At 38.6% G+C, this 19864-nt stretch overlaps 2 protein-coding genes across 8 annotated transcripts in view; one reads left to right on the top strand and one right to left on the bottom strand.

The window, feature by feature from the left end:
• Positions 1 to 19864, bottom strand: part of pabir2 (PABIR family member 2) — a 23168-nt gene extending 3304 nt beyond the window's left edge. Inside the window, exons 1-10 of one of the 5 annotated variants that reach the window (XR_001630747.1) lie at positions 19572 to 19864; positions 18185 to 18260; positions 18036 to 18089; positions 17757 to 17800; positions 17435 to 17489; positions 16543 to 16644; positions 16363 to 16448; positions 16167 to 16231; positions 15983 to 16079; positions 12513 to 13664 (exon numbers count right to left, since the gene is read on the bottom strand). Coding sequence is in view for 4 of the 5 variants with exons in the window: in XM_016446519.1 (XP_016302005.1) it covers positions 13538 to 13664; positions 15983 to 16079; positions 16167 to 16231; positions 16363 to 16448; positions 16543 to 16644; positions 17435 to 17489; positions 17757 to 17800; positions 18036 to 18089; positions 18185 to 18260; positions 19572 to 19696 (831 nt within the window). In the remaining variant the exon portion in view is untranslated. Of the gene's footprint in view, positions 1 to 11758; positions 13665 to 15982; positions 16080 to 16166; positions 16232 to 16362; positions 16449 to 16542; positions 16645 to 17434; positions 17490 to 17756; positions 17801 to 18035; positions 18090 to 18184; positions 18261 to 19571 lie in introns of those variants that run through there. The other 4 variants (XM_016446519.1, XM_016446521.1, XM_016446522.1 and 1 more) reach the window with 4 other exon arrangements.
• mospd1 (motile sperm domain containing 1) lies at positions 4827 to 10788 on the top strand. 3 transcript variants are annotated; one of them, XM_016446524.1, is made up of 6 exons: positions 4827 to 4862; positions 8820 to 9099; positions 9179 to 9254; positions 9357 to 9589; positions 10188 to 10349; positions 10431 to 10788. In XM_016446524.1, the coding sequence occupies exons 2-6, from the start codon at positions 8946 to 8948 to the stop codon at positions 10460 to 10462; spliced, it is 657 nt and encodes a 218-aa protein (XP_016302010.1). In that variant the 5' UTR covers positions 4827 to 4862; positions 8820 to 8945; the 3' UTR covers positions 10463 to 10788. The 3 variants fall into 3 exon arrangements, with proteins under 3 accessions (XP_016302010.1, XP_016302009.1, XP_016302011.1); XM_016446523.1 differs by lacking the exon at positions 4827 to 4862 and adding an exon at positions 6937 to 7022; XM_016446525.1 differs by lacking the exon at positions 4827 to 4862 and adding an exon at positions 8238 to 8429.

Below are 19864 nucleotides of genomic sequence, written 5' to 3'. Positions count from 1 at the left end.
GGTGATATATTTACCCTGCGCGAAAGCTAGCTCCTGTAGCTAATACTACTAGGTGTGTTTTAATATCCGTAGGGAATAGCCTGTCAGCAAGTACCGATCATACAGCACCCTTTATTAGAATCGAATCAGCCGCATTTTTACATAACTACATCTCAATAGCCTGCTTAGGCAGCGTGAGAAACGTGTCTTATCCCAGACATAAGATCACCATATTGTAGAGCATATTCGACTGTCTTTTTTTAACCACATGGTTTCTGTTTATTATAGCCGTTGGCATACTGGTTTACAACAAAGGATACATTTTTAACGTGAATCTGTCAGTGTTGTTCATTCCTGAATTGTATGTATGTCCGTTGAGAGAGGGGTTTTTATAAAGGTCGTCATGTTCTTCCTGTTTTAATTTCTCTGTAGACTTTTTTTTTTGTCATGCAAAATGTTCTATAAATTTGCTCATTGTGCAAATGTGTGCAAGCGGTCACAAATGTTTTGATTATGGGTTGTGCCCTGAAAAGGCGGTGGTGGATAGCTTTCATTTTAAAGGGCGTGCAGGTTTCTTTAGGATGAGTTGTTTACTTCAACTTTATAGGCGACATACATGCTTGTATGTCGTGTTGTCAAATGTTAAGTTCGGTTCACTGGTTTAAAAAATGTTATTTACTGGTTTCCTGTGGTTTCATTTGCTAACATCTATAGAAATTTTTTTTTGTTTTAACGAAATGCTTCCTTTGAGCTTTGCTTTTAAACCTTAAAGGGACAGTTTACCTAAAAATAAAAAGTATGTGAATAACCGCTTCAGTTTAAACAAAAAGTGAATGGTAACTGAGTCGTTCATCCCCTGTAATATTCTGCCCAGCGTCTCTTTTAGTCTTCCAGTGAAGAATTAAAGCCACACAGGTTTAGGGACAACGTGGGCAAGTAATGCGAGAATTTTTATTTTGGGGTGAACTGTCCCTTTAAGATTTTTCATAATTGGAAAACGGTCACCCAAACTGTGTTTAAGATTTAGAGGTATAAAACGAAAGACGATTTATCTTCTGAAAACATTTCCAGAGAAAAATATTATAAATAACAGAAAGTACATTTGCGAAACTCAATGACGTCATAGATGACTTTGGCGGAGTTCCCGAAGCCCTCCAGTATCCCAGCATTCAATGCGCCCTTGCAGCGTATTGTTGACAAAGAAAAAGGAAACGGGGTGGGATTTGAAATAAATATCGTTAAACGGGAGTGAGGTAAACATATATGTTTATTAATTGTTTTTGATATACCTTATTCTTTAAGTAACGTAATATTAAACGCTGTGTTATCTCGATTTTACCATATTGTTATGCTAGCATGAATATGTTAACCATACCAGCAATACGTCAACATCCAATACATCTATTGAACAATACTAAACATCACGTTTATTTAATTATTTTAACCAGTAACAGTATCTGCAAGCGGAACGTCTTATTAAATGTTAGTTACTGTGGAGAACTGAAATGACAGCGATTGCTAATCATATTTCAGGCAGATACTGATATCGTTCTTGAATTCAGTTTAACATTAGACATCCAAATGTATTGTATGTGAGGAATATTTGACATCACACGGTTTGCGGACGCAAATGGACGCTTTAATGTGTTGGTTTATTAAAATACGAATGTCATATTACATATAGCGATCTCTCTGCTAATAGTCAGCGAAACACAATAGCCTTCAAGAGGACAAAAGGTCTGTCAGGACGTTATCCGATCTGCTCTAGACATTCTCTAGCTAGACATCAATAATTCGACAGGGTTTTGTGTATTATACAGAGGACACTTACAGGGGGGTTTAGTATTTAGTTGAGGAGTAGCGTTGTTTTTTTACGTGCCTGTTGGGTGTATTTATCTGACATTTGTAAAAGCCAGATGAATTCATCTCTGGACTGATATTTGAGAGCAGACACGCTGGTATCTGCCAGCTGTCATGCTGTGTCATTGACCACTAGTATGATGTTAGAGACGGTTAGGTTTGACGTTATTTATTTATTGCTTTAGATCGTATTGCGAAATCCTTGAGTTTCAGACGAATTCCGTTGTAATTTAAACCTCCTGTTGCGTTAGTCCGCAGCTGGTTTTGTTTTAGGATTCAGATTTTATGTCAATTTGCCCAGCACGGTACCAAAGTTGGTTATTGTACAAAAAACGTCTTTCAGATCAAATATTGACATATTACCACAAACTGCATAGGCCTAACAACATGATAAATTATTAACATGACACATTAAATAGGATAATTGATCATTTTAGTTTCTAAATATTTATAAAGTCGGATCATTTAATTAACAGCTGACAATTCACAGTAGAACATGTTTTTTTTGCACTTTGAGTGCTTGCCAAACAGTCTGGGTTTTTTTGGTGTCTGTCTAGTTTGGCTGCTTATACCAAGTTGACAGATGAATCTGTGCCAAAAATAGATTTACACACAGTTTGACAGAATGTGCAGCCTTTGACATCAAGGCTGATATGGGAAGTGTTTTCTCCTCCTTTTTGTTATCTTAGTAATGCACAATTATATAGTTAGTTGAGTTTCTTCATGTGAATTAATTTATCATTTAGCCATCTGCATCAGAACAGACCTGGATCATTTTTTGGTCATGACCCACTATTTGAGTGAGTTTTTTGAAAGAAGTCTCTTATGCTCACCAAGGCTGCATTTATTTGATTCAAATCCAATAAAAGCAGTAATATTGTGAAATATTATTACAATTTAAAAGAACTGGTTTGTCTTTAAATATATTTTATAATGTAATTTATTCCTATGATGGCAAAGCTGAATTTTCAGCATCATTACTACAGTCTTCAGCATCACATGATCCTTGGGAAATCATTTTTTGATATGTTGATTTGCTGCTCAGTGATATTTCTTTTCATTACTATTAATGTTTGATGTTCTATTTTTATTATTATGACAAACTTTGTTATTTTTATGTAAACATATTATTTGTGTTTCTGCCTCCTATTGTCTGTCATGATGAAGTGGCCCCATTTCTGTCATTTCAGAGGTGAGCGTCATGCTGCCAAAGAGCTGAACTGGCTGCATTTAGAACTGGATCTCTGCACGCCAGAACTGTCACTGCCTCCTCAAAAAAGAAAATAGGTACAAGACGCCCCTGAATGTAATACATGCAAGTCTAGTCGTGCCCTTGTGTCTTAGAATGATCAATTAATCTATTAAGCAAGTACTGACTGCCATTACGTTCAGTTAGTACTCTTGAGTAAAGAGATGTGTTTGAATACAATTCATGCAGATGCCTGACCACACCATCAGCTCATAGACCCACTATTATCCTTACTGTCTTTACCCCCAAACAGAAAAATATGAATGGCTGTCACATATGAAAACAGCAAAACTCCTCCTAATTTCTGTACCAGATTTATTGTACTCGCACTTGTTTGTATTTGTACAGGAAGCACTTATGGGAGGGTATAGCATGAAGTCACTGTGGTTCATGCCTTATATGTAAAGTTGGCTTAATAGTGAGCAATTAGCAATTATGCTTGTATAGGTATATCTTATGTTTGAGTAAACTTCAAAGATTGAGTGACCTGATGTGACAGGCACGTCACCTTTCACCTGTTTGGTGTTTGGGAATTTTAAATATGAATGGGAGGGAGGTGAATGTACTAGGAGTGGAGAGGGAAGGAAGTTGATGCTTGTTTTCAAGGGCAACTCACAAGCGTCTCCCTCTCTCTCATAAAGAGCAACGCAACCCTGCAAAGCATCTCCTCATTTGCTTATTGAGGGCTGTTGCACAAATCAAATCGTGTTGATTTGTTCAGGCTACAGTGGCCAATGAGAATGCGAGAGGAGGGCACGCGACAGAGGGCAGGCCGCTTGTCCAATCCGGACCGAGTTGGCCCGTGCACGCGTCGCGCGCTACGTCACAGTGGATAATAAATCTCTCCGCCTCCATCTCAGCGCTCGAGAGCTTTCCCAACACAAAAGCAAAATGTCCGCCATGTTCAGAGGCTGCGCTGCTCCGGGTCTGCGGATATTTTAACAAAAAATAGCCGTTTTCGTCACCGGGAGGCCGCCCGACCCGATGCTACGAACCAGAGGGACAGTAGAGTCTCACTGTCAGCAAAAGAAATCTACGCTTTAACCACATATAAGCACAATTTAGTAGTATTTATTTACCTTTACGCCGTATGGTGGATCATCGAATGTAACTAGCATGTACCTGTCGCCTCTACTAGCCGGGTCTCGGGCACGCAGCTGTTAAAGAAAACGAAACAATAAACATTAATTTAAACTGATCCTGTCATAGGGATCCTTAACTCCAACAAGGTACAACAGCAAGCTGAAAAAGTCGGGGTAAAATTATGCTTTACCTTCATAAAGATCTCAACCGCGCCTTTAGCAATGTCCAGAAACGTCGTACCCAAATAAGTGCGCTGATTCATAGAAGCGGACGTGTCTATCAGAAAAAGTAAAATAGGCATTTTGAAATGTATAGATAGACCTCTAGATGTTTGCTAAAATATCTACAATCGGCATATGACCTATCTCGCGGCCCTGGGCATGCATATATGTGTGTGTATATATTTTGTTATAATCAGACCCCCCCAAAAGAGGGTCGTACTGCCACCCTTTGCAGCCGCCTGATTATCTATCTGTCTTTTCTGAGCAGTGCTGGGCTCGCGCTGTTAGAGAACTTCTCTTCCGAGCAAGACCGAAACGCCTTCGCCCCGCCGCTGCAGCGCCATTGGCTGAGCCGAGCCGCGAAGCCACGCCCACTCATGTATAAATAAGCAACGAGGTCGTGGAATTCCTTATACTCTCAGTTCTCCGCGAGCGGATCGAGGGGTGGACGGGGATGTTACGTGTCGCCTGTACGCGTTGTTTTTTTTCTTTTAATGGGCGCTTTTGCTGTTGCATTGCGTGTTAGACAGATTTGACACGTTCTTTTTTAACATATAGGTGACCCTGGACCGCAAAACCAGTCGTACAAAAAGTAGCACGGGTATATTTGTAGCAGCCAACAAAATAATCGTTTTTTATTTTATGCCTAAAATCATCAGGATATTGGATGTTAAGTATTTTTGTAAATTTCCTACCGTAAATATATCAAAACTTAATTTTTGATTTGTAATATGCATTGCTAAGAACTTTATTTAGACCATTTTAAAGGCGATTTTTTTTTTTTTTTTTTTTTGCACCCGCAGATTCCACATTTTCAACAAGTTGCATCTCGGCCAAATATTGTCTTATCCTATCAAACCATACATCAATGGCAAGCTTATTTATTCAGCGTTTAGATGTATAAATCTTTTAAATAAAATTAACCATTATGACTGGTTTATGGTTCAGGGTCACATGTAGTTTCATTTTCATCTCATATAAAGGGCGACCCCCTCCTCCCCTGATCCTGGTCTAGCTGTCTTGGTGGGGGTGGGGAGTTGGGTGAGCTTGGGTTCTGTGTGATTTTTATAATAATTGTGCCTCCCTCTGACCATGGAGAAATCCGTCCTCGTCCGCTTTCCCCTCCTCTTGTTTATCTCCTTCGAGAGAGTATAGGCAAGCGCCATGTTAATTCAACAATCCGCCTGAGACCATGACAACAGCGGCACAGACGCGGGAGAAGAAGCAGCGTTGTCAGGCGCTGGCTCCTCCTAAATCGCGCTCCTCGGCTTCCGTGGAGCCTCGCTGCACATGCCCTTTGAATTTGTGAATGTCAGAAAGGGACGTACCTGTTTGGAAGTCCTGTTCCCCATAATCCCACACACTGAACGCGCTGCGATAAATGTAAAGGCATTTGCGGTGATATATTTACCCTGCGCGAAAGCTAGCTCCTGTAGCTAATACTACTAGGTGTGTTTTAATATCCGTAGGGAATAGCCTGTCAGCAAGTACCGATCATACAGCACCCTTTATTAGAATCGAATCAGCCGCATTTTTACATAACTACATCTCAATAGCCTGCTTAGGCAGCGTGAGAAACGTGTCTTATCCCAGACATAAGATCACCATATTGTAGAGCATATTCGACTGTCTTTTTTTAACCACATGGTTTCTGTTTATTATAGCCGTTGGCATACTGGTTTACAACAAAGGATACATTTTTAACGTGAATCTGTCAGTGTTGTTCATTCCTGAACTGTATGTATGTCCGTTGAGAGAGGGGTTTTTATAAAGGTCGTCATGTTCTTCCTGTTTTAATTTCTCTGTAGACTTTTTTTTGTTGTCATGCAAAATGTTCTATAAATTTGCTCATTGTGCAAATGTGTGCAAGCGGTCACAAATGTTTTGATTATGGGTTGTGCCCTGAAAAGGCGGTGGTGGATAGCTTTCATTTTAAAGGGCGTGCAGGTTTCTTTAGGATGAGTTGTTTACTTCAACTTTATAGGCGACATACATGCTTGTATGTCGTGTTGTCAAATGTTAAGTTCGGTTCACTGGTTTAAAAAATGTTATTTACTGGTTTCCTGTGGTTTCATTTGCTAACATCTATAGAAATTTTTTTTTGTTTTAACGAAATGCTTCCTTTGAGCTTTGCTTTTAAACCTTAAAGGGACAGTTTACCTAAAAATAAAAAGTATGTGAATAACCGCTTCAGTTTAAACAAAAAGTGAATGGTAACTGAGTCGTTCATCCCCTGTAATATTCTGCCCAGCGTCTCTTTTACTCTTCCAGTGAAGAATTAAAGCCACACAGGTTTAGGGACAACGTGGGCAAGTAATGCGAGAATTTTTATTTTGGGGTGAACTGTCCCTTTAAGATTTTTCATAATTGGAAAACGGTCACCCAAACTGTGTTTAAGATTTAGAGGTATAAAACGAAAGACGATTTATCTTCTGAAAACATTTCCAGAGAAAAATATTATAAATAACAGAAAGTACATTTGCGAAACTCAATGACGTCATAGATGACTTTGGCGGAGTTCCCGAAGCCCTCCAGTATCCCAGCATTCAATGCGCCCTTGCAGCGTATTGTTGACAAAGAAAAAGGAAACGGGGTGGGATTTGAAATAAATATCGTTAAACGGGAGTGAGGTAAACATATATGTTTATTAATTGTTTTTGATATACCTTATTCTTTAAGTAACGTAATATTAAACGCTGTGTTATCTCGATTTTACCATATTGTTATGCTAGCATGAATATGTTAACCATACCAGCAATACGTCAACATCCAATACATCTATTGAACAATACTAAACATCACGTTTATTTAATTATTTTAACCAGTAACAGTATCTGCAAGCGGAACGTCTTATTAAATGTTAGTTACTGTGGAGAACTGAAATGACAGCGATTGCTAATCATATTTCAGGCAGATACTGATATCGTTCTTGAATTCAGTTTAACATTAGACATCCAAATGTATTGTATGTGAGGAATATTTGACATCACACGGTTTGCGGACGCAAATGGACGCTTTAATGTGTTGGTTTATTAAAATACGAATGTCATATTACATATAGCGATCTCTCTGCTAATAGTCAGCGAAACACAATAGCCTTCAAGAGGACAAAAGGTCTGTCAGGACGTTATCCGATCTGCTCTAGACATTCTCTAGCTAGACATCAATAATTCGACAGGGTTTTGTGTATTATACAGAGGACACTTACAGGGGGGTTTAGTATTTAGTTGAGGAGTAGCGTTGTTTTTTTACGTGCCTGTTGGGTGTATTTATCTGACATTTGTAAAAGCCAGATGAATTCATCTCTGGACTGATATTTGAGAGCAGACACGCTGGTATCTGCCAGCTGTCATGCTGTGTCATTGACCACTAGTATGATGTTAGAGACGGTTAGGTTTGACGTTATTTATTTATTGCTTTAGATCGTATTGCGAAATCCTTGAGTTTCAGACGAATTCCGTTGTAATTTAAACCTCCTGTTGCGTTAGTCCGCAGCTGGTTTTGTTTTAGGATTCAGATTTTATGTCAATTTGCCCAGCACGGTACCAAAGTTGGTTATTGTACAAAAAACGTCTTTCAGATCAAATATTGACATATTACCACAAACTGCATAGGCCTAACAACATGATAAATTATTAACATGACACATTAAATAGGATAATTGATCATTTTAGTTTCTAAATATTTATAAAGTCGGATCATTTAATTAACAGCTGACAATTCACAGTAGAACATGTTTTTTTTGCACTTTGAGTGCTTGCCAAACAGTCTGGGTTTTTTTGGTGTCTGTCTAGTTTGGCTGCTTATACCAAGTTGACAGATGAATCTGTGCCAAAAATAGATTTACACACAGTTTGACAGAATGTGCAGCCTTTGACATCAAGGCTGATATGGGAAGTGTTTTCTCCTCCTTTTTGTTATCTTAGTAATGCACAATTATATAGTTAGTTGAGTTTCTTCATGTGAATTAATTTATCATTTAGCCATCTGCATCAGAACAGACCTGGATCATTTTTTGGTCATGACCCACTATTTGAGTGAGTTTTTTGAAAGAAGTCTCTTATGCTCACCAAGGCTGCATTTATTTGATTCAAATCCAATAAAAGCAGTAATATTGTGAAATATTATTACAATTTAAAAGAACTGGTTTGTCTTTAAATATATTTTATAATGTAATTTATTCCTATGATGGCAAAGCTGAATTTTCAGCATCATTACTACAGTCTTCAGCATCACATGATCCTTGGGAAATCATTTTTTGATATGTTGATTTGCTGCTCAGTGATATTTCTTTTCATTACTATTAATGTTTGATGTTCTATTTTTATTATTATGACAAACTTTGTTATTTTTATGTAAACATATTATTTGTGTTTCTGCCTCCTATTGTCTGTCATGATGAAGTGGCCCCATTTCTGTCATTTCAGAGGTGAGCGTCATGCTGCCAAAGAGCTGAACTGGCTGCATTTAGAACTGGATCTCTGCACCGTTTCAGCCCAGAGACGGAGTGGAAATACGATAAAGGGAGGAGGACGTGAGCTCAGCTGAAGCCAATGCAGCAGCAGAGCCGGCAGCCTGACCTAGTGGAGGGAAGCCTTCCAGTGTTTGTGTTCCCCACTGAGCTGGTGTTCTATGCAGATGAGCAGGCTTCACATAAGCAGGTGCTCACCCTCTACAACCCTTATGAGTTTGCTCTTAAATTCAAAGGTAAGTCATATATTTTGTTTTAGTAGCCATAGTGTGTTGCAGTGGTCCTTCCTTTTTTAACTGATTGTTGTTCCATCAGTTTTGTGCACAGCGCCAAACAAGTATGCTGTGGTGGATGCCACTGGTGCTGTTAAACCGCAATGTTGCGTGGATATGTAAGTTTCCAGGTCTTGCACAATATTTGAAACAGAAAAATGTCATTTCGATTTGTTTCAGCCTTTCACAGCCTTCCATTTCTTGTGATTTTCGCCAAACAGTGTGATCCGCCATAGGGACGTGCGGGCCTGTCATTACGGGGTGATTGATAAGTTCCGGCTGCAGGTGTCTGAGCAGAGTCAGAGGAAGGCTTTGGGCAGGAAGGAAGTGATGGCCACTCTGCTGCCCTCCGCCGCTCAGGAGCAGCCCCAGGTCCGGCCCCAGGAAGAGGAGCGCAGGATGAAGGAGCAGCTTGCTGACAGAGTGTTCTTTGAGCAGACTGCATTCCAGACAGGTGCATTTTACAGTCAACGTGAATTTATGTTCTTAAAACGCATTCTTGGTTCCTGCTGTGATTGATTCATAGGCGCTTGTATTTCCAAAGAAAAAAGCTTGTAATCTTTCATCAAAGAGTAATGGCTTTCTCCATCTTTTCAACACTCTTCATTTATTTTAAATATCCAATCCACCAGTCACTAAAAAACTTTTATAATCCAGGTAATTCACTAAGAATAAAATTATGTCTCAGCATTTTGCTCGCTGTTGAATATCTCGTTTCAGTCAGAAATGCATCACGATATTAAAGTAAAATGGTAGTACAGTATAAATAATTCTATATATATTTTTTATACATATATGTATATTATTATCTATTTTATATATATATATAACTTTTGCTTGAAAATAACTGTATACAGTGTAAAAAAAAAAAAAACGGACTGGTTGGTAGCTTTTCCCTGCTAGCTTTAGGCCTTACTGAGCTCTCTATTAAAGCTGTTGCTGTTAACTCCTTTTCCCACTGGGTGGAGTCAGAGAGCTGTATTATTTTTATTGTTTGGTGGTTTGCTTTCATTTTAAAACCATCTGCTTCTTCCTTTTCTGTGTTTGCACAGAGAGCCGTACAGCATCTGGGGGCCCCAGCCTCCTCACTGTCCTTTTAGGCCTGGTGTGTATGGCGGCCCTTATGCTCCCAACTCTGGGAGAGCAGGAATCCACAGTGCCTGTCTACCTCCACTTAAGTGTTAACAAGAAACTTGTAGCTGCTTATGTTTTAGGTGAGTCGCAAAAAAAGTATCATATTGCAAATATACATTGTCTTGTGCACTTTATCATGATTTGTTTCCCATGTCGCACAGGTCTTCTTACAATGGTTATTCTGCGCACTTGAAGTGCTCTTGGAAACGATCTCGTTGAAAGGAACTAAAATGATGAAGAGGGGAGATATGGACATTAACACAGCCAGGAGGGTTGTGAGGATGGAGGGGAAGCACGTCTGAGAAACTCCCTATAAACAGGAACTAACTTCTTAAATGATCATCACAAACTCACAGACACGAAGACACAAAGATCCATGGGCGAGGTGAAGGGAGCGTTCTGTGTTTACAGGCCGAACACTGACTGAGCTGCCATTGAATCCGGCTGACTATTATGTTAAGTGGGAGGGGGGTGTAGAGGAACATGAATACATTAAATTAAATGTGTTGTTATACGTCATATTCGGTGTCTGTGCCTTTTTGTTGCTTTTCTCAAGACTGAAAATGGCTTTTATGTTCTGATGTTTGTCCACTGCTTAAGTCTTGTGCACAGTAATCTCTATAGATGCCACATCAAATAAAGAAATTGATTGTTAAAAGCATTTCCTAAACACACTTTCATGTTCAAAAGTATTGGTAGTAACATTAGTTTCTGTATGATAGTTCAGTTGGTTAAGGAAGCAATATGTAACTTGAGTGTGATAAATGTTTTTTTTAGAACAGGATTAGATAGTGTTTTTACTTGGCTTGTTTAAAAAAAAATTTTTTAAGTTACAACAGACTGAAGAACAAGTTTGAATATAAATGGCTCTTTCCAAACTCTCTCTCAGAAACGGTCTTAGAAACCCCTTTGTAACTAGTTTCTATATTACCCACAGTAATATAATACATGGTTTTGGGTTAGTTACATTTTATTATATTCAGCAAGGGTGCATTATCTTTATCAGAAATGACAGAAAAGACATTTATAATGTTTAAACGATTTCCATTTCAAATAAATGCTGTTCTTTTGCATTTCTATTCATCAAAGAGCAGCACAACTGTTTTCAACATTGATACGAGATGTTTCTCGAGCAGGAAATCAGCATATTAGAATGATTTCTGAAGATCATGTGACACTGAAGACTGGAGTAATGATGCTGAAAATGAAGCTTTGCATCACAGGAATACATGACATTCAAAATCTATTCAAATAGTAAACAGTGATGTTCAATTCAATTATCATATTTTATTACTATTTTTGCTGGTTTTGATCAAATAAACGCAGCCTTGGTGAACATAAGAGCCTTTCAAAAACATTAAAAATAGTTAAATGATACATTCACAAAGTTAATTGTAGAAATGCATCACAGTCTGTGAAAAGCAGAAAGATTAATTATGACTAAATGAAGTGCACAAAAAGTACTTTTTAACATCCGTTATGACCATCGTGTATTTGAAGACAACCAGACTCAACAGCAGGTAAGTTTGATATCACAAGACAAGGCAACAAAATAGCTGGACAAATAATTTATTTCTGACATCTGGAAGTCTCTGATATGATGGGAACAAGATTTGTTCAGAGAGCACAACTACACGTCCTCATGACAGCACTCAAGTCCTCCTCGACAGAGTTCATGTGCAAAGGCTTTAAAAGCACTGCACGAGGCGACAGGACAGAGTAAAATCATTAAATAAAGAATTCGACACGTCCACAGGACAAAAAATAAACCAGCAGAGCAAACTACAAATACACTTCACCCATCACTACAGGCCAAAACCTGGATCTACACGACCCACTTACTGTATTTTTGTTTGCAAAGACATTCAGAAAAAGATTTACACTGCGGTGTCACTTTTCTTACCCCCTCACTCTTTCAATTCACTTAAATGAAAAAAAAAAAATTTTACAATCACTTTCTTGCACAGAAAAATGAATTTATGATACATCAGATCATGCTTGAGGAAATAAAGCAATTTCTTGTAATGAAATTTAGGAAACCATTTACAAAAGAAAATACTATTTCCTAAAGTAACTACACCCCCAAACAAAGAACTCCTCCTATTACAGTTGTACATTTCTCTTATATACAAATTTAAATGGCACACCGTTTCGGTATCAGTAGATTACATTTAAAACTCCACAAATAACATTTTTGATGAGAGGGTTTCATTTCTTTGCACTTCTGCTCCACATTGCCAAACGTATGATTGTTAACAGCCTCTGAAAATGCGTTTAACTGCAACTGTAGAGAGCATTGCATTCTCCTCCAAATCCTTCCCGAATAACAAACGGGGCAAAGCCACTGTGTGAAAAGTTAAAACATACACGGGACATCATTCATCTCAGCCCCGGATGTTTTGCTCCATTCTCTGACAACATGGCTGTACGCAAGTCTTTAGGTTGACCAGCTTCAACAGGCAGTTTAGTTTCTCTGTAGTGTTCAAATCGAGGGTTTAGTGGTTACCAACAGCTGCAATATTAAATCCCATCTGCAGTAGTTGTGTATAGCAACCATGAATATCATTCTAACAGAGAATGAAGTGCCAAGATCTGAAAAAAAAAATAAAATAAGTTTCCTCCACCTACTTGAAAATCAAAAAAAGGCCATTCCTGAAAAACTACATAAGCAGATTCAGACCTAAGCGCAAAATGAAATTCTGCCCCTTTAAAGTGCAGTTGCACCGCTAATAAAACTGCAGAAGAGGCGGCTGTCAGTTTCCCGGTCGAGCTCTTTGCCTCTGCACGTTTTGCCACGAATCTTATGTACATACTTACATACAAATAAAAGCCAAAAAAATAAGTTAAATTCTCACACACAATACTGGTTGGCAAGCTGAGATTGCAAATCAAAGAACGTGCCTGTAGTTGTTCTCCTGTTTACAGCGGTTTTCTTTTCGAAGCGGTATCAGAAAGAAAAACAAAACAAAAAACAAAATCCACGATCCTCCTCCGTGATGTCCTTCGCTTTGATACAGATCTATACACCATGTTTTACATCTATTTATAGCAGCTGATGCAAAAAACATCCACAGTCTTTCCATCCATGCCCTTAGGGTCTGTCCCACACGGAAAACTCTCACGCCTCGCTTTAAATGTAATGTAACAGAACAATTCAGGAAAAGAACGAAAGCCATTTTGGAAAGGCATTGGGAACAAAAGTAAAACGAGTAGAAAAGGGCCTGAGAAGCGGCCCAGTCCTCCTGTGATGTACGTGATGCTCGGCGGATCACTTAGGGGAGAGGTCCTGAAGCGAGTTACTGGAGGAGGGCGACACTCCTTCCATCTTGGCGGGAGAGTCGGAGGAGGAGCCGACGCTACTGAGACTCCCATCCAGAAGATCCGGAGACAGACTGCTGGAGTGACACAGAGAAAGCATGGTAAAGACAGGTCCTTTTTCACAGCTGGAATCCATTCACAACAAAAGTAAATGAGCTGACTGTTGTGTAAAGTCTTCAAATAATTAAGCCAGAATTATATTGCGAATGGACTCGCATGACAAAATATCACCTATAAAATTACTGCTAGTGACTTTAAAACCAATGGGGTTGATATCTATATTCCAGTAGATGATACTTGATACAAACTTCAATTTCACAGCAATATTCAACAGAAAGTAATATGCTACTACACACAATAATTAAATGGGCAATATAAATAAATGACAACATGCAGCCATAACACTATTTTACAGTGACAAGTAAATAATGCTTCAAGTTCTCATGCAGTTTATTTTTTTTTTTTAAATTGAACAGTCATTAATAAAATAATGAAACTATTAGAGAAATGTTCTTTTTCTTGCCATTTAGTAATAATTGACATAGTAGACATTAATGTTGCCACAAAACTGGAATTTCTAAATATCCATATTATGAGGAAACACTGCCACAAAATAAAGGGCATAAAAATAAAAATCTCATTTTTAGCATTTAAATTTACTTCTGATCAGACAAAATATTTTCTTAGCAACTGAAACTCTTATTAGTATTATACTATTATTATTACAGAAATGTTACTATTCTAAAGGTGACATCAAGAAAATCGGACTTTTTCCTCGTTTAAGTGCTATAATCGGGTCCCCGGTGCATCTACCAACCCAGAAAACATGGGGAAAAAAATGTATCTGCAAGTTTGTGAAAAAACGAGCCGCTTTGATTTCGCTCCCCTAGTGACGTTGTAAGGGGATCTCATTATAATATTACCGCCCCATAATCTGTAAGTTTCCACCCACGGCACCGCCATTGTTTTCGCAAGCGACAACGGTGTACCAGTTCTAACGCCATTGCGAAAGTTTGAGCAAAACATGCTAACTGTTCGGTCTTTGTCTGCACATTCGAGCACAGAACACTGTTTAGAGTCCCAGCCTCAGAGGAGACAAGAGAGCAGTGGATTTATTGATTTATTTACTGTATATTACGCTGCTGCCACACAGATCTAACATAAACATCCAGTTTCTTTCCCAGTGGTTTACCTTCACAGACATAGCCGACTGCTTTTATAATTCATGTGTTTAACAAACTTGTGTATATTTTACAGTTTTAAGCGCAGTAAGACATGAAAGAGAACTTAGTTTAGTACTCACATGCCGTGTGACAGCTGCTTTCTGTGCGTGTGCTTCAGATGTGAGCTCAGAAAACCGTATACAAGTAGTTCAAACTAATATAGTTTAAAATGTATTATCTCCGCGAGATAGACATGATAATCAAAACCAAACAGATGTTTTTTGGCAGAGTATCTGAGGTACAAGCTGTAAAGTCACAGTCCGATTCTGGAAAAGGGGGCAGGGAGCAGCAGCTCATTTGCATTTAAAGAGACATGCACAAAAACGGTGCGTTTCTGCTTCCATTAAAAATGGGCATTTTCAAAGTGATATTAAAAAAATGATCTATGGGGTATTTTGAGCTGAAACTTCACAAAAATGGACCTGTACACGCACCTGCCTGATGACGACAAAAAATTTTTTTTGATTTCATACTGTCAGTGCACGGACCATTGTGGAATTGCAGACAGAAGTATACTTTGGGCTTTATTGTGAACAGAGCCTCTGTGAGACGCTGAAAACACTGGATCATGTGCTGCAAGTGTGTTAGGAAAGCTGAGTGCATTTTGAAAGATGCTACTCATCCTTTGAATGATCAGCTTGTCTTATTGCCTTCTAGAAGACACTAATGCCCAGGACAGTGAGAAACATCTATAAGAATTCATTTATACCTGCAGTAATTGGATATTTGAATCAAAACACCAAGGTGGAACGATTTGATATGTTTTTTTTATATCTGAAGGGTATTGTTATACATGTTTGAAGTCAAATGTTCAACCATTGGTGTTGACAGTTGTATTGTAAATGAACAGAGCGCTGCGCTTCACTCTGAAATAGGCAATGCAATGGACAATATACTTCTTAAACTACACACACCGCAGGTGGTATGTCAACTCGCTGTCAGAGAGAAGGGAGTGTGAAAGTGCAGCTTGTATCGATACTGGAAAAAAATGAGTAAATGAAGGTATCAAATATTCAGATGAATTGATATATACCATTGTTGTTGTTTTTTTTGGACAACACTAGTTGACAGATTAAAGATAGATGGAGAGTTTATAACTCGAAAACGTCCAAGTCGTCATACACCACATATAAAGTACTCAAAATTAAAATAAGTCCACTGTGAAAACTCACCAGGTGTTAAGTTCAGGCAAGTGGGACACCTCTGTGGACAGCATGTTGGTGGTTCCCTGAAAGAGTCTCTTGGGATGGCTTTCTGTCTCCATTTCACCTGAGAATCCACCAAAAGATTTTACTGTTTTTAGGCATCCCAGATGTAACAACATTACAAAACAAAGTGTCATGTGTGCTCCCTTACTTTTGCGTTTGAGAGGGCCCAGAATACCAGGCCTGATGCAGTTGATCGGGCTCTGACTCCTCCTGCTGGGCAAACGTTTGATGAGAGTGACATTAGCTACTCAACTTGATATCCTACACTATAGTAACCTATACTATTATGCCTAATGCCAGCAGAAAACTTTCCTACTGTGGCGGGATGCCTGAACAGAACTTACCTGAAGCGGCGTGTTGGGCTGGGAACAGGGCTGGGCGTCAATCCGTTACTGGTCACCAGGATTTGAAGAGACGGAGAGAAACACTGCTGCTCATTGAAGAGAGAGAAATCAGACAACGCATTAACCTTAAATAGCAACAACAGTACAGCAAGTTATTAATGAAACAAAAGATAGAGATACCTTCTTTCCGATCCCTCTGGTGGGCGAAGGAGCAGGAGACACAGGCACAAAATCAATCCGCTTCGGAGATGACGATGAAGATTTCTCAAGATCATTATCACTCTATAGAATCAAAGCATAACCATAGAAATCTCTTACCCAATATGGCAGTATTATTACAGCTAATTAACCACTTGATTATTAATGCAGTGTTGGAGTATTATACTACCAATCCAGTCTGTTCTTGAGAGACTGGTGGCCCTGTTGACTCCATGAGCTTTTTTCTAGCATGCTTCCATTTTCTCTTCCACAATCCCATCAATAGGGGAAAGAGGAAGTGTAGCAACATAGCTACCGCATGCATCATTATATTATCTGAGTGAGAACACCGTCTCAGTTGTTGTTACAATAGTGATGATTCAGGTTAAAAAGAAAATATACACGCTGTTTAGTAGTTTGGGTCAGTAAGTTTAATACTTTTATTCAGCAAGGACACACTAATTTTATCAAAAATGATAGCAGTAAAGACATTTTTAATGTTAAAAAAATATATTCCTTAAAAGAATGCAAAAGTATCCTGGAAAAAAAAAAGTTCAACACTGATGATAAATGTTTCTTGAGTGCAAATCAGAACATTATAATGATTTATTAAGGATCATGTGACACTGACAACTTGAGTAATGACTGCTGAAAATTCAGCTTTGCCATCATAGTAATAGATTACATTTTGAATTATATTCAAATGGAAAAAAGTTTTTTTAAATTTAAATTTCACAATTTCAGTTTTTACTTCATTTTTTGATCAAATAAATACAGATTTGGACTTGCTAACTTTTAAAAACAAAAATCTTAAATGACCTCAAATGTTTTAACGGCAGTGTAATTTATTTATTTTTGTAAGCCAGGCACTTACCAGACTAAGACTCTCCTCCCAAGACTGGCTCATCTGCATGGCTGCCTGCACTTCCCTAGATTGATTGACATTATAAGGGGAAAAAAAAAATACACAGACAGGAAGAAATTAATAGATATGCCACTAAACACTGACATTATTCCATCCAACAAATGACCAAAGTCAAGCAGTCTAATAGAAGCCCTCATTTTAGTGTGTACGGTACACGCCGGGCTCTACCTGTCAATTATTGTTATGAACACTGCAAGCGGACAAAACCTGCTGTCAGTAACTGAAAATGAGAAACCAATGCCCTGGAGGTTCAGCAGATGTGAGCTCTTACCGTTCATGAGCAGTTTCACGGTTCATCACATCAACACCCTCTTCCTACAAATGAACAAGCATATAAAGAATCCCTGTATGAGCAAACACATCAACACCAAGTAACTTATTGTACATATCTATAATGCCATGTTGGAGCACGGTACTACCAACCAGTCTAAGTCTGAAAGACTGGTGGTTTGCGAGAACTCCAAAATGTAATTTTAGCATGTACTTTTAAGCACACTCTCCCATATGCACATATATAGAAGTAGTGAGTCTGACATGCTATGAAAATCACCTGTTTGATCCTCTGCAGTCTTGTGCTAGGAACACGTACTGGTGAAGATGGAACCTAAAAAGCATGAACATCCAAATAAGCAAAATGCATTAAACAAACCATACCAATCCACACATTAAGAGCGCATTCTGCTGCAACTCTTTACGTACCACATTGGGTCGGACAACAGTAGTACTGTTTCTTCTGCTGCGGAGAACCTCTCTCTGGAACACCTGAGAAGCATCACTGGGGAAAGAGAAGACATTTTTAACATAAGCATGTACTAAAAGCTACTCATTTAAACTTTAAAGTCACAATAAAACTGAGCAAGTAGTGACAGATCCTTATTGCAACATATCAAGGTGTGTGGGGAAAATGTAGGGCAGGGATTTGGTTCTGAGATGTTGGCGTTGCACTTTAAAATGCAGGCAGAGGGTGGGGTTTAAACATAAAATAACTGGAGAAGTCCTGCATGTGTTACCAGAGAGAAGTCTGGTGTTTCACCGGAAGGTCTAGTTCTGACATTTTAATTAAACATTACAAGGTCAAAACGTGTTTTAAAAGTGTAAACCTGTACAAACTAAAGTACGCATTTAGAGTAAATATTGTATTTAACACCATTGCCGTACTAATGTGTGAGTTTTATACTAACCAACACAATCTGTTCTTGAGAGCGGCCCTGATAACTCAACACATGTTATTCTAGCATGGCTTCATATCTCTGCTCTCTATCAGTGAGAGAGCAACCACGACAGTCATGCATGTTATCTCTCAACACTTGTAAGTTATCCAGCTATACAGCATTTTAGACATCAAAAATTGTGTAGGAACATGATGCCCCAAAATTATATGCACCCCTTTTTGCAAACCTATACCCTAAGTTCACCAAAAAAATGAAAGGAAGTGCTGAAAATTTACTCACCCTCTGGCCAACTAAGATGTAGGCAAGTTTGTTTCTTCATCAGAACAAATTTGGAGAAATTGACATCACTTGCTCACCAATGGATCCTCTGCAGTGAATGGGTGCCGTCAGAAAGAGAGCTCAAATGAATGGTTTTATGTTAAAAACATCTTAATGACAGATTTATTAGAAAAATGCAGGTTTTTGCTTCACAAGTGGATTCATGTGCATTATTTTTTTTTGTTTTTTATCAGCTGTTTGAACTCATTCTGATGGCACCCATTCACTGCAGAGGATCCATTGGTGTTTAAATTATGTAATGGAACATTTCTTCAAATCTGTTCTGATAAACAAACAGACTCATTTACATCTTGGATGGCCTGAGAATGAATACATTTTCTGCAAATGTTCATTTTTGGGTGAACTAGCCCTTTAAGCTGTGTTTTCCAGACGGCAAAGCAGCTACCAGGTTCCAAAAACTAGCTTGACCACTTTAAAACTGGTTTAGCTAGTTTGGACCAATTAGAAACCAGTCAACTACCAGCTTAAGCTGGATCTTTCAGCATGGTCAAGTAGGCAGCTCACCAGGTTGAATAACATACCAATAGAATACATTTACTGGTCTAAACATCACAAGATATGTAATCAGTCGTCACCTCAGGCCGTTTATCATGGGTTCGCTGTTAGATCGTCTCAAGTGCCCATCGCTCTGAACAAGCGACGACGGGATGTCCACATCCAGCTCCATCTTCTCTTGTGACATGATTCCTTGATTGTTCATCTTTATTGTCCTTGTAACGTATGCCGCAAAAAAAGCACGCAGGTTGAAAAGCTACATCGTTGAAAGGCACAAAGCAGATCAGTGTCACAGTTCACCATGTGCTCATTTTGCAGCCTATATAGAAAGACTGGGGCTTCTGTCGTTGTTGTCGGCATGAAACGGAAGTTA

Source organism: Sinocyclocheilus anshuiensis, unplaced genomic scaffold, assembly GCF_001515605.1.
Source record: "Sinocyclocheilus anshuiensis isolate Anshui unplaced genomic scaffold, SAMN03320099.WGS_v1.1 scaffold227, whole genome shotgun sequence".
Taxonomy (NCBI): domain Eukaryota; kingdom Metazoa; phylum Chordata; class Actinopteri; order Cypriniformes; family Cyprinidae; genus Sinocyclocheilus; species Sinocyclocheilus anshuiensis.
This window is presented reverse-complemented; position numbering and strand designations above follow the sequence as displayed.

What these genes read in the sequence shown, in the direction of transcription:
- mospd1 (XM_016446524.1), top strand. Translation starts at nt 8,946, where the DNA reads ATGCAGCAGCAGAGCCGGCAGCCTGACCTAGTGGAGGGAAGCCTTCCA. An exon ending in GTTTGCTCTTAAATTCAAAG is followed by an intron (nt 9,100 to 9,178) that starts GTAAGTCATATA and finishes TTGTTCCATCAG; the next exon opens with TTTTGTGCACAGCGCCAAAC. An exon ending in GCAGACTGCATTCCAGACAG is followed by an intron (nt 9,590 to 10,187) that starts GTGCATTTTACA and finishes GTGTTTGCACAG; the next exon opens with AGAGCCGTACAGCATCTGGG.